The following is a 14,183-nucleotide window of genomic DNA, read 5'->3' on the forward strand; positions in this document are numbered from 1 at the left end:
CTTCTACTGGGCGTATTTTAATAAGATTCCACCGTATATAGCTATATTTTACGTTTTAAGACTCGCGCTGAACATTCAGGAAGTCTTGTTTTTAAGTTGGTGACGAGTCCTCACGTGACGTCAGAAGAGGACCGCCTCTTGACCGTAAAAAAGACGCATTGTAGCGTCTTTCCATCACGTCAATGTTTGTTTCACGTTTTTTTTGAAAACCGTGTGTTACATCCAAAAGCCGCCAACAAAGGGAGTCCAAGCTCCATGGAATTAATGTATCAGCCTGTGGAAACGGGCTGATTCATTCCTCACAGCTCGGTGGCCATTTTCTTGCCTCTTTTTGGGTGAGACATTCCCCCCGCCCGTTTGCCTCAAAATGACACGGAATAAATTCTTTAATCGATTGCAAACATGTATGTTTTCCTCTTCAGAACTATTTGAATCATATTCATAACTGGATGTGTAACAAAAAGCATATTATCCAAATCTGAAGCCATTGTTTTTATTCTCCAGCAATGCAAGACGTCTTGGCATGACGTCACGAACTGGGGGCGGGACTTTCTGAAAATGCCCAATTCGCAGCTCAATTTTTTTTGCAGATTTTGGACACTTTAAGTCATTTTTATTGGTGTTTTGCATTCAACTAAAAATATCATACTGCGTGTTTTGGGTATTTTAGATGCTATAAAACGTTTTTCTGATGTCAGTTAAAAAAACAAAAAAAGTGACGTAGGTTGCCCTTTAAATGAATAAAGATATAAAGAAGAATTTTTACGTTGATTCTATATTTGACCGGGAGCCAGTGGAGCTCTTGGAGGACGGGGGTGATGTGGTGAAAGGATTAGGTTCTGGTGATGATCCGGGCTGAAGAATTCTGGACGAGTTGAAGTTTGTGGAGAAGTATCTGAGGGACACCAAGGAGAAGTGAATTGCAATAGTCTAGCCTTCTTTCCTTTCACTCTGCCTCTCTGAAATTTAATCCTGGTTTACCCATAACTTCCTCAAACTTAATAGCAAAAAAAACTGAAATGCTCCTCGGTACCAAATCCACCTTGAGCAAAGCTAACAAGTTCTCTTTCACTATAGACAATTCGACCGTTTCTCCCTCCTATCAGGTCAAAAGCCTAGGTGCCATCCTTGACAGCACACTATCTATCTTGACTCCCATATAAGTAACTTAACCCGATCTGCGTACTTCCACCTATGCAATATCCAGTGACGTGCGGTGAGGTTCATGGCTGGTGAGGCACTGACGTCATCATAGTCAGATTTACAAACGTATGAAACTCTACAGAGTAGCTTATTCACCATTTGATTGGCAACAGTTAACGTGTTTTGTTTAAAATGTCATGTCAGCATTCTTTATATGTAAAAACTATGTAACTATACAAATATGTAGCATAGAAAAAAAATATTTAAAAAACCTTATTATCGTGTTACCTTTTCTTGTAAATGAAGTCCATGCGCTGCTCCTTCTGAAGAAAGGCATTGATAACTTCTTTGTAGAAGCCTTCCTTATCTTTCTTCAGTTTAGTAAAAGTCTCTCTCTCTCTCAATGGAGATCACTGCCAGTGAAGAAAGTCGTCCTTGATAAGTCCTGTTCCGATTGTATGTTTTCAGTCTTTTCAGTGCTGAGAATGACAATCTCATCTACTTCTACAGCAACAAATGGGGCTGCACCGATCTCCTTTTTCAGAATCAGAATCAGAATCAGAATCATCTTTATTGCCAAGTATGTAGGACACACAAGGAATTTGTTTCTGGTAGAACTGGCACTATACAGTTCCATTTTGGCTACTGTTGAAAGAGTTCAAAGAGTTAATGGCTTGGGGGAAGAAGCTGTTTAAATGTCTGCTGGATTTGGTGCGCATGGATCGGTAGCGCCTGCCTGAGGGGAGTAGCTGGAAAAGGTGGTGGGCAGGGTGCGGAGGGTCCAGTAGGATTTTCCGCGCCCTAGTTTGGATTCTTGCAGCGTGCAAGTCCTCGAGAGTGGGTAGGGCGGTGCCAATGATTTTTTCCGCCGTCCTAACTGTCCGTTGAAGTCGGATTTTGTCCATTTTTGTGGCGGCCCCGAACCAAACGGTGATGGAAGAACACAGGATGGATTCGATGACAGCCGTGTAGAAATGTTGCAGCATTTTAATTTCATTTCTAATGACATCACCAACTGCTTCAATTAAATCGTTCTGTATTCTGTTTGACAGGCCAGAAAATACAGTGGATGTCTCCAAATGTCTCGCTAGCCTGTCATCTTTCTCAGCGAAAGCATGTAATAGTTCAACATAGTTGCCACGATTAGCAGAGCCTTTACTTTCATCATTTCCACAAAATGCCAGCTGTTGTTTGGCAAGGAAGCAGGTGGCATTGATGAGATATTTTAAAATCTCCCGGTTCTTCTTTACCTTAGCATTGTGGATGCTGATGTTGAGTCTTCGCTGTTCATCCAAAGCCAAGTCGATGCTGGACATCCCGTATGTTTTTAGCGCGATTTGACTTTGGATGTGCGTGGTCGACCGCTCATGTTTGATGAGGCTCCGTTGTAAATTTTTTAGGTCGCAATATCCCATTTGAGTCCAGACATTGTCATAAGTTGAGAACAGAAGGCAGGAAAAGCAGAAAAGGCGGTTTCTTGCTGGACATCCACACAGCCAGCCTTTTTGTGTGTAGCAGTCCGTCTGAAAAGAGCGAGTATTCTGTCCCGTTGTCTGAAGCAAACCTTTTAGCTCCGGTGTTGGTCTTCCTTTAATTATTATCTCCTGCTTCGAATGAAAGTCCAGTTTAGAAAATTCTTTCAATGTATATATGTAATCCTCCATTCTGAAAATGCGGCCAAGCAACACGAAAAATATCTGGATGGTTGCACTTTACTTGCTAACTGTTTACTGTAGCTTGCTGTCCCTAATTCTATTATTCTGCAGCCGTGGAGTCGCAAGTATCTCTGGAATCACAAGCGCCCCCTGTCATGAGGCGGGAGAACTGTGTGCCTCACCTACGCAGAGTTTTGATAAAAATAAAACAAAATAAACACTGTAGTACAGCTGCAATATCAATAGACTTCGCCTGTCTCTCACCCCTCACACCACTGTTATCTTTGTAAGAAAATGCATATTTATATTGAGAGGGGGAGAGCGAGAGATAGAGAGAGAGAATACTATTTTTTTGATTTACTAGCGCCTTTCAAAGCTCTCAAGGACACTTTACAATCACAAAACAGGGACATAAATAAAAAAAAAACGGGGTGAGATTATGGAATGCTTTAAATGTTGAAAGAAGTATTTTGAAGTCTAAGTTTGACCTGGAGCCAGTGGAGATGTTGGAGGACGGGGTGATGTGGTGAAAGGATGGAGTTCTGCTGATGAGCTGTGCTGCAAAATTCTAGACTAGTTGTAGTTTGTGGAGACATTTGTGAGGGACACCAAGGTGAAGTGAATTACAATCATCAATGCGGGAGTTGACAAGACTGTGGAGGTGGAGTGACGATGAGGATGTGAGAGACCGAGAGGGAGGGAGGAAGGGAGGGAGGAAGGAAATTTGAAGAAGGTCAGACAGATAGGGGGGCAAGGTTGTGGATGACTTTCAATGCAAATAGATGTATTTTAAATATGGTTCTGAGTTTGACAGGGAGCCAGTGGCGCTGCTGTAGGATGGGGGTGATGTGGTGAAAGAGGGGGTTTTCTGTGATGATCCGGGCTGAGGAATTCTGGTTTAGTTGGAGTTGATGGAGACATTTTTGATAGACACCTGACAAGACTGTGGACAAGGATAGCAGTGGAGTGCGGGTTGACAGAGACGATTGATATCGCGTAGGTGAAAGTAAGTGGATTGGGTTATGTTATTTATATGGGAGTGGAACGATAATGAGCTATCGACGATGACCTGAAGGGAGGTGGACACGGTGATACTGTCAATAGTGAGGGAAACTGTTAGCTTTGTGTAAGGTGGATTTGGTACATACAAGAAGAAGTTCAGTTTTTTTCGCTGTTGAGTGTGAGGAAGTTGTGGGTAAACCATGATTTAATTTCTGAGAGGCAGAGTGAAAGGGATGAAGGTGGAAGAGAGGTGTCGGGTTTGCTGGAGAGGTAGAGCTGGGGGTCATCTGCAAAACAGAGCGAATGGAATGGAAGAATTGGAATTGGTGTGTGGACGGGGGCGGGGGGTGGATTGAATGATTTTATTGTAAATAGAAAAGAGAGCCCGATTATTACCATTATTAGAGTAGATGAGAGAAGAGAGACAGAAAGAAAGACAGAAAAAGAGTCAGAAAGAGAGAGAGAGAGACAGAGTCAACGCAACCAGCTTTTTCTCTGCCTCAATTGATCTTTGGTGAGCTGGGTGTCCTGGGGCACTTTAGGTTCTATGGCTGTCCATTAGGCGGCAGCGTTGGTCCAAGAATACCGTTGAGATGAAATAAATAAATAAATAATACATGTAATTTATAAGCGCCTTTCAAAACTCTCAAGGTCACTTTACAGTCATAGGATAAGTTTTTCTGTAGGTGAGCAGCGGCAGCCACACGCACCAGCGTTCACTCAACCCAAATAGAATAGTGAGACAATAGATAGAAAGCTAGCTAGCTAGCAAGCTAATAATAATAATAATACATTTCATTTATAAGCGCCTTTCAAAACTCTCAAGGTCATTTTACAGTCACAGGATAAGTTTTTCTGTGGGTGAGTAGCGGCAGCCACACGAGCCAGCATTCACTAGCTAGGGGATAGATAGCGAATAGATAGCTAGCAAATGGTTGCGCTGTTCAAAAAATAGTGGTTGACTACATTCTGGCTATATCATCCCCCACCCTTTGATGCCAGGAACGATTACTAGGGACATACAAAAACGCAGTCTGATCCCTGCTTTAAAAAAAAAAAAACTTGTCTTCTGTGAAGCCCACTTTTTCTTTCTGTGATACTGTATGTCAGCTGGAATTTTCATTTCCTCCCCTCACACTTGATATGATCACGCCCATTCTCTTTACTGCGATTGATAATTGCACAACTCCAAGCAAGTGTGCTTCGTGTGACAAATTGACTCTCATTTTTGCACCCTCGCCATCGTGTGGCCAAATGTTGCTATTGCCGTTTGACTCATCCACTTGTACGTTCCTCTGCCCTATTGCACCTGCCATGCTGCTGAGTAGAAGGAGTTCATACGGAGGAGCTGGACAACGATCACGGTGGGTCGTCGTCATCCCTCACCGACCGGCACATGAGCCCATCACAGATTTACGTATGTGTTCTCTTTTAGAACTTCCTCCTGGATGGGAGAAAATAGATGATCCAGTATACGGAGTCTACTACGTCGAGTAAGGAGGGAGATTCTTTATTCTGGATTTGGGCATGGGTTGGAGTTACGACATTCAATGTCAAACACAGCAGCAGCTATTTTGATCTTTTTCCGAAAAGGAGGCATTTGTGTGTGTGTGTGTGGGACCGACCGTTGAGAACGAATACAAATTGAAAGATGTTTCATTGTTCATTCGTCATGTTGCTCAAATAGTTCTTGGGGCATCAAAAGTGCATTTTGCAGTCCCCGCATGTCTTTTCATTTGTTTTATTTTATTATTGCATTGTGGGATGGATTTATTTTGTTCCATTTGTTTTCCCAGTCCTGTCACGTGTTTTGTCCATCAGACTGCAGCTTCCAATCTGAAGCCTCTCTGGACTTTTTAGTCTGGTACAAATATCATGTCACCCATCGCTCTAAAGCAAAGATGACAAAGAAGATCATAAATTCCCAGCGGACAAATCAGCCTTTTCCAACAGAACTTGTGTGCCATCCTGTGTATTTTCTGGGCGCTACATTGGAGTTCAGACGGCTCGAATTGATACAGGACTTCTTTAATCGATTGCAAACATTTATGCTTTCCTCTTCAGAACTATTTGAATCATATTCATAACTGGATGAGTAACAAGAAAGCATCTTCTCCGAATCTGAACTCTATTAAGCCATTGTTTTGATTCTGGACCAAGGCAGTTTTTGAAGGAGTATCCTGGCGTCACGTCACGAACACGGGGGCGGGACTTTCTGAATCTCCCCAGTTTCGAGCTCATTTGTGACAGTTTGAGGACACTTTTAGTCATTTTTATTGATGTTTTGCATTTGACTAAAAATATCAGCCTGCGTGTTTTGGGTATTTTGAATGCGAGAAAACGTTTTTTTCTGTTGTCAGTTGGGAAACAAAAAAATGGTGTCGTTGTCCTTTAAAAAAAATACAATTGAAATCAATTGACGCACGTCCATGTTGTTGTTCTTTGGCTCTGAAGTCATATCAACAGGAAGACCCAGTACGAGAATCCTGTATTGGAGGTGAAGCGGCGCAGGCAAGTGGAGCAGCAACATCCTCCGCTGCCAAGCCAGCAGCCAGTGGAAGGTGAGCGGCCCTATCGATTTGTGGCAGCGGTCAACTGTGCCTGCCCTCACGCTCACAACTTGAGCTTGCGAGCTTCCCTTTGTCACCACCAAAATCCTTCCTCGTCTATCTCTTTTATCAATTGATGCTACAACTGCATGTTTTCTTTCAACATTTAGCTTGTAACAGTCGTGCACATTTCACCATGATGTCCCTGATCCACTGCTGAAAAGGACGCTTTGATCCTCTCCTCTTTCATCTAGAACTGCTTCATGTCACAAAGAGGGTACAGCAAGTGCTGAAGAAGGAATGACTATTTGTGTTGTCATAGTATTTGTATTATTTGTATTTTGTTTTTCTACGTCTTTCTTTCCTTTCCTCCCTTTCATAACTTTTTAATTCAAGATGACGCCCCGAGTGTGGCTGCCTTTCCAGCAGCTCCTGTATTTTGTTTTTCTATTTCTTTCTTTCCTTTCCTCTCCCTTTTATAACTTTGCTGCTGTGAAATGTAAATTTCTCCACTGCGCAACGAATAAAGGTACATCCAATCCAATCCAAAATAGACAGACTGGGCCGCCTGATCACGCCGGTCGCCTTGTGTATGCACCGCCTTCCGAATTCTGAAAACTGTTGCGTGACTTTGATTGTCGGCGTGCTTGATGGACCAATTCTCAGAAATCCGAATACTTGAATCTGCTGCCGCGCCGGCCTCACTTGGCTTCCATGACTGGCTGTTTTCTGGGCAAATCCCCGCCTGGCAACCTCGCCGTTTGGGCTACGCCAGGGGAGCGGGACAAGCAGACTTTGCATTTCGAAATAGAGTCGGTGTCTGAAACCCATGACAAAAAGTTAGCGGACACCAGGGCAGACAACTCTGAAAAGTGCCATGCCGAGTATGCACATTGACAAACGAACCGGTTTGTATATGTTTCATTTTCGGTTTTGATGAATGAAAGTATTCCCGTTTTAGTACGATGGTGATATTGTGTGTGGTTGTTGGCTGTACGAACCGTTTTGTGAAAGGATCCGGGTTAAAATTTTACCGAATACTGATCGCTGAAGGAAAACCGGTTCGTTTGGCAATATGTATATTCGGCACAGTAGCCAATCAGAAGCCTGATTGGTGCTTCAGACTTTCCCGAGCGTTTTAACGTCGTGCATTTGCGTATCATTTTCGTTAGTAGATGCATGGAACCTCAGCCCCAGAAGAAAGATTCAAAAGAAGCTGACAAAATTCATGACGCTACAAAACGTACATTATCCTGTGACTCTGAAATGTACTTGAGAGTTTTGAAAGGCACTTAAAAAGAGGAGTTCACGTGGCTTGTGGCAGTTTGCTTGTAGCGTTTGCTTTATTGAATAAAGTTTTATTTGAAATTTTTATTTAGTTTTACTTGAAGTTGTCGGCCACCCGGGCGGAGACATTTTGTAAGTTGTACGCCCGACGTAAAAGTTACACGCCCCGGGCGTCTGGGCAGACATTTTTTCAGACACTTATAGAGTACAACAAAAATATTGCAGACAAATGCGCCAACCATGTCAACGACTTGGGACATCGCGGTGCATCTTCGCAGAAGCGCTTCATTGTGGGGAGCTTGAAATCCACATGCGCTGATCTCCCTCTTTATCGTTTTCCGTTTTGGGCCTCTTGGTTCCCGTTGGATCGTTCACCTTTGGCTCTTTGTCTTTCAGAATGGATGGATGACTCAACGTTTGCTGGAGCCCCTCTCGCAAGTTATACCGCCAACCACCAAGAGACCTACAGGGACCCTACCACTGGGCCCACCGTGCCAATGGGACAGAAACGTAAGTGGGGGGCGGTGTTAGGGGGGGACTTTGTAGGGGAACGACCCGCTCATTACACCTCCCTCCATATGTGGCTACTTGCTTTTCGCAATCGACGGACGGAAGATTTCCCAAGATGGCGGCGCGTGAACACGCAGCGGCTCCCCTCTCCCGGCAAATTGTCGTTTTCATGTTTATTATGTTTGTTAAAGTCATTATAAGTGACTTGTATGCTGGGTCCGAGAGGACAGTAATTTCATCTGTGCTATATGTCATGCATATTAGCATATTTGACAATAAAGCTGACTTTGACGGAGGGAGGGACGGCGCACAATCTGCTCGGAATCTCGAAACGAAGACAGCGAAATGTTGACCGCTTCCATGTTTTTTGCCCCTAGATTGGAGTTCAGTGATACCTCGGTTTACGAACCCCTTGTCTTACGAACCTTTCGGTTTACGAACGTTAAATTTATGAACATTTTACCTTGACATACAAACTATTTTTCGGGATACACACGGAGCGCCACAATGAGTGATGTGTTGTTCGCGAACGAGCTGGTTCTAACAACAAAAGGGCAGCCGACTGTTTTTGTCCTCTGTTCCCCACCCCCAGTGGTCGGTTAATGCCATGTGATTGGTCAATAACGCAGCAGTGGGGGGAGGTGGTTGAAACATTAAAGAGACAAGCAAATGACAGAGAGAGTGACAAAATGGATAGAAAACAGTGAAATTTGGACTCGTTTCAACTTTGATAGTGTAGACTGCAAGGTTAAAATTCCCATCAATCAGGCTCCTCAAATAACCTGCACAACCCATCTGTACACTTTATGCAAAAAGCTATCAACCCAGCTAAACAGAACACAATTGATGAGGAACTAGGTAAAATTATCGCAGAGAAAACACCTCCAAGGGATCATTCCTCAAGATGGTATTTAAAACAACTTTATTATATAGTACTTTTTTATTATAATACAATAGCACATTTATTATACATAAAATAAGGTATATTTTGTGTAGTTTTAAGGCTTATAAAAGTAACAAATTATGTTTTATGGGGACCTGGGAACGGATTATTCTCATTTTAATGGTTTCCTATGGGAAATTATTTTTTGTAATACACACTTTTCGCCTTAGTCTGTCTGGGAACCAATTAAGTTCGTAAGCCAAGCTATCACTGTATGCCATTTTTTTGTCTTGCTTTTCAAATCTCTAGAGCAGCCATCCCGCATGCTCGCCCCACGTAGAAAAAAGCATGTTGTCTGGCTCGGGTGATGCAAATGGAATGGCAAGCCGAGGAAATGGGCTTTAAGAAGGTTCCGTCTGTTGAGCGCTCATTGGCTGCCGCTCCTCTTTTCAGGCGGTAAGCCCTTCTTCACCCGCAACCGAGCCGAACTCAAAGGGACTTTTGTCAATACCAAGCTGAAGAAGAGTCGCAGGGGTTTCGGCTTCACCGTGGTGGGAGGCGACGAGCCGGATGAATTCCTGCAAATCAAGAGCCTGGTGCTAGACGGGCCGGCTGCCCTGGACGGCAAGATGGAGACAGGTGGGGCCGGGGCGCTCTCTCCCCATCCAAAGGCGGCTCCAGTGTCCCTGGCCCATCGATGAGATTTCTTCAGCCGTCATCTGTACTTTTTTGGAAGGTGTCTGACGTATCGCCTCCAATCCAAGAGGAGTCAAAACATATCAGGAGAGCACTCACTAACTGTGGGTACCCTTAGTGGTCATTCAACAAATGTCAGAAAGAAAGAATAGGGAATGAAACCAAAAATTCTCAAGATACAAAAAGAGAGAGAGTCCTTTGGCAACACAAAATTCCTACTTATTTTAAACCGATAAACATGTTAAGGCAAAAATTAGTGCATCCAAAAGATAGGCTACCAAATGAAAAACAAAGTAATGTAGTTTATTCAATACATTGTAAGAATGAAAATTGTAAAGAGCAGTACATTGGGGAGACTCAACAAATTCTCAAAAAAGACTTTATCAACATCGCAGGGATAATACTAGTGGGCCTCAATCGGCAGTACATTTGCACCTAAAAGCTAGCAACCACTCATTTGACGACAATGAGGTTAAAATCTTAGCGAAAGAACATAGATGGTTTGAAAGGGGGGTAAAAGAAGCGATTCTCATAAAACAACTGAATCCTTCATTAAACCGGTCTGGTGGGGTGAGGTTCAATTTGGATCGTTCATACATTAGCCTGCTTAAGCAACACAGGTTAGGCAACATTCGTAATGCTGATGAGGTGACACCGGTGGGAGTGGGGCAAATAGGCCAGTCGTTAGTCAGGAATGTAGGAACAATCAGTGGGGCCACAGGGAGTGGTCCTCTGCTCCCCCCAACCTGAGAGTAGGGACTGTATCCGGCACCGCCATGTCTGGACATTAGGGATATATAAATAGGGCCGATACGACCAGTCAGACTTTAGTTCGCTGACGAAGCCTCTTGGATTGGAGGCGAAACGTCCGACACCTTCAAAAAAATACAGATGACAGCTGAAGAAACCCTCTCATCGATGGACCACTCCTGTACGACTGAGAGCTGACACAGACGTAATGTCCCTGGCCCTATTTTCTGCCTTACCCAGGTGACGTGATCGTGAGCGTCAATGACACTTGCGTGCTGGGCCACACCCACGCCCAAGTGGTCAAGATCTTCCAGTCCATCCCGATCGGCTCCACGGTCAACTTGGAGCTCTGCCGGGGCTACCCCTTGCCTTTTGACCCTGATGACCCCAACACCAGCCTGGTGACCTCGGTGGCCATTCTCGACAACAAGGAGCCCATCATCGTTAACGGTCAGGCGGCCTCCGACGGGACCTACGAGTCGCCGCCGGCCAGTGACTGGGACGGGCCGGCGCTCAACGGCCTCCCACCGCCCCGCAGTCCGCCGGCAGAGGCGGCAACCTCCCGCGACGTGGCCACTCTGGTTTCGTCCATCGCCACACAGCCGGAGCTCATCACAGTGCACATGGAGAAGGGGGACAAGGGCTTCGGCTTCACCATTGCAGACAGCCTCGGTGGGGGCGGGCAGAGGGTCAAACAGATCGTGGACTATCCACGCTGCCGCGGCCTCAGGGAGGCCGACATCATTGTGGAAGTCAACAAGAGGAACGTACAGAGCCTGTCGCACAACCAGGTGGTGGACTTGCTCAGCAAGTGTCCCAAAGGCACAGAGGTCACCATGTTGGTGCAGAGAGGTGAGCACGGGCCGAGTCGCTGAACTCGAATGGCGCAAGGGGGAGGTTAATGTGGCCTGGAGGGTCGCTTGCGTTCATCTAGCACCCTTTGTAAGATGAAAAATAATTTTCTTCTCCTGGTTCTGTTCTTGGCTTGTTCTGGTAGAAATATTCAATCAGCAGGAAGCAAGGTGATATACAAAAAAGATTATTTCTTTCTCAGCCAGCTAGAGAATGCTCTTCATGGCAGGAGGAAGGAAGCCAAGAGAGAGAGAGAGAGTTGTCTCCAGCAGATATAGACCACAGGAGTGACGTCATAAGAACCTATCATCTACGATATACACTCATGAATATGATATTAGACTGAAACAAGACAGCTTAAAGGACAACCAACACCATTTTTTTGTTTCCTAACTGATATCAGAAAAACGTTTTATAGCATCTAAAATACCCAAAACTGATATTTTAGTCAAATGCAAAATACCAATAAAAATGACTTAGTGTCCCATAAATACAGTAAAGTCTCGTTATATCGATATTCTCGGCAGTCCGAAAAATATCGATATAACCGGGACTATCGATATATCCGACCCTGCGCGCATGTAATTTCCTCCTTGCGTTCATAGAAATAGTATCGTAATAAGCGGTACTATCGATATAACCGATATCGATATAACGAGACTTTACTGTACTTCAAAATGACCTCGGAAGTGGCGAGTTTCAGTAGGCCCCGCCCCCTTGTTCGTGACATCACGCCAGGTCGTCTTGCCTTGCTCTAGAATCAAAACAATGGCTTCAGATTTGGTGAATATGCTTTCTTGTTACTCATCCAGTTAGGAATATGATTCAAATAGTGCTGAAAAGGAAAGCATAAATGTTTGCAATCGATTAAAGAAGTCCTTCCGTATCATTTTGAGGCGTCTGAACTCCAAGGTAGCGTCCCAGAAAATGCACAAGATGGCAGACAAGCTCTGTTAGAAATGGGCTGATTTGTCTGCTGGAAATTTGTGTCAACTAGTATCAAATAGTAGTCTTGGTGCACAATTCACCATTGCGTGATTTATGTGTTTTCCTTCTAATTTTGCCATCAATACGGATTAACACGATTTTTTCAGACCAAACAAAGTACTCAAAATTCATTGTGTGTCGCTTTCTCGGTCAGGGGCGTCCCTGACGTGACAAAGTCATTTTTATTGGTGTTTTGCATTTGACTAAAAATATCAGCCTGCGCGTTTTGGGTATTTTAGATACTATAAAACATTTTTCTGATGTCAGTTAAATAAAAAAAAATGGTGACGGTTGTCCTTTAACTCTCGCCCTATGTCTCACGCATGCACCCATGTATTGATCATGGACCCATGCTGATTGGGTTGAACGAAGTGCCCCCCCCCCCCCCCCCCCCCCCCCCCACACACACACACCCCACCCTGAGTACTTTAAAGGACAACCGACGTCTTCTACTTCTACTGAGCGTATTTTACAAAGATTCCACCGCATATATCTATATTTTACGTTTTAAGACTTGCGCTGAATATTCAGGAATTCTTGTTTTTGAGTTGGTGACGAGTCCGTACGTGACGTCACTAAAGGACCCCCCTTGACCGTAAAAAAGACGCTTTGTAGCGGTCCTTCCATCACGTCAATGTATTTTGCTGTACGTGTGTTGTCTGGGGACCTCGTGTTGCACCCAAAAGCCGCCAGAAGAGGGCGGCCTAGCACCATATAAGGAATTTATCAGCCTGTGGAAACGGAGGTGGCCACAGGAGGTCGCCATTTTGTGCCTCTTTTTTTTGGGTGAGAGATTTTCCCCCAATGTTGCCTCAAAATGGCACAAATAAATTCTTTAATCGATTGCAAACATGTATGCTTTCCTCTTCAGAACTATTTGAATCATATTCATAACTGGATGTGTAACAAGAAAGCATTTTCTCCGAATCTGAAGCCATTGTTTTGATTCGCAAACGTCACGAACTGGGGGCAGGGCTTTCCAATTCGCAGCTCAATTTTTTGCAGATTTTAGACACTTTAAGTAATTTTTATTGGTGTTTTGCATTTGACTAAAATATCATACTGCATGTTTTGGGTATTTTAGATGCTATAAAACGTTTTTCTGGTGTCAGTTAATAAACCAAAAAGTGATGTTGGTTGTCCTTTAAGGCAAGCACTGGCTATGGCAGCGATGCGGCTTGATTGTGCCGCTTGCCCTCCCAGGACCCAGCGGCTCATTTAATGAGGGGGAGAGATTTGCACGCGCCATTATGGCACGGTTGTCACTGCCGTCATCTGGCCATTTCTCGAGTGAATTTCTTTCACTCTGGATTACAACAAACTCCTTTGGTTATTATCTCTCTCTTTCTGCTCCTCACAGGTGTGACACCTGCAAAGAAGAGTCCAAAACTGGTAGGTTTTGCTTTTGTTTTTATTTCCCTTCACCCCAATGCTCTCTATCCTATTTTTGTCCGGTGTTCTTTCTCCATCATAATAATAATAATAATAATAATACATTTAATTCCGAAGCACCCTTCAAAACTCTTAAGGTCACTTTACAGTCACAGGATAAGTTTTTCTGTGGGTGAACAGCGGCAGCCACACGCGCCACCGTTCACTCAAGCCGGAAGTAACTCAAATCGATAGAAAGCTAGCAAGCTAATAGATAGCTAGCCAGGCCTTCACTCAACCCAGAAGTAACTCAAATAGATAGAAAGCTAGCTAGCTAAAAGATAGCTAACAGATAGCTGACCAGGCCTTCACTCAACCCGGAAGTAACTAAGATAGAAACCTAGCTAGCTAATAGATAGCTAACAGATAGCTAGCTCGGCCTTCACTCTTTTGAAACGCAATCACTCACATTCAGACGGGTTTGTTTGGTATCATATG

General features: G+C 44.1%; 1 protein-coding gene across 7 annotated transcripts in view; it reads left to right on the forward strand.

Annotated features, from left to right (window-relative positions):
• The window catches only part of LOC148890872 (membrane-associated guanylate kinase, WW and PDZ domain-containing protein 1-like), an 88,755-nt gene that overhangs the window by 42,223 nt on the left and 32,349 nt on the right, over window positions 1–14,183 (forward strand). For all 7 annotated transcript variants that reach the window (XM_089010111.1, XM_089010107.1, XM_089010106.1 and 4 more), the window contains exons 7-13: window positions 5,129–5,164; window positions 5,236–5,293; window positions 6,255–6,361; window positions 8,033–8,146; window positions 9,483–9,668; window positions 10,716–11,327; window positions 13,675–13,706. In XM_089010111.1, the coding sequence (XP_088866237.1) occupies window positions 5,129–5,164; window positions 5,236–5,293; window positions 6,255–6,361; window positions 8,033–8,146; window positions 9,483–9,668; window positions 10,716–11,327; window positions 13,675–13,706 (1,145 nt within the window). The remainder of the gene's footprint in view (window positions 1–5,128; window positions 5,165–5,235; window positions 5,294–6,254; window positions 6,362–8,032; window positions 8,147–9,482; window positions 9,669–10,715; window positions 11,328–13,674; window positions 13,707–14,183) is intronic.

This window comes from Hippocampus bargibanti, linkage group LG12 (assembly GCF_051943395.1).
Source record: "Hippocampus bargibanti isolate YZ-2025 linkage group LG12, ASM5194339v1, whole genome shotgun sequence".
Classification (NCBI taxonomy): Eukaryota; Metazoa; Chordata; class Actinopteri; order Syngnathiformes; family Syngnathidae; genus Hippocampus; species Hippocampus bargibanti.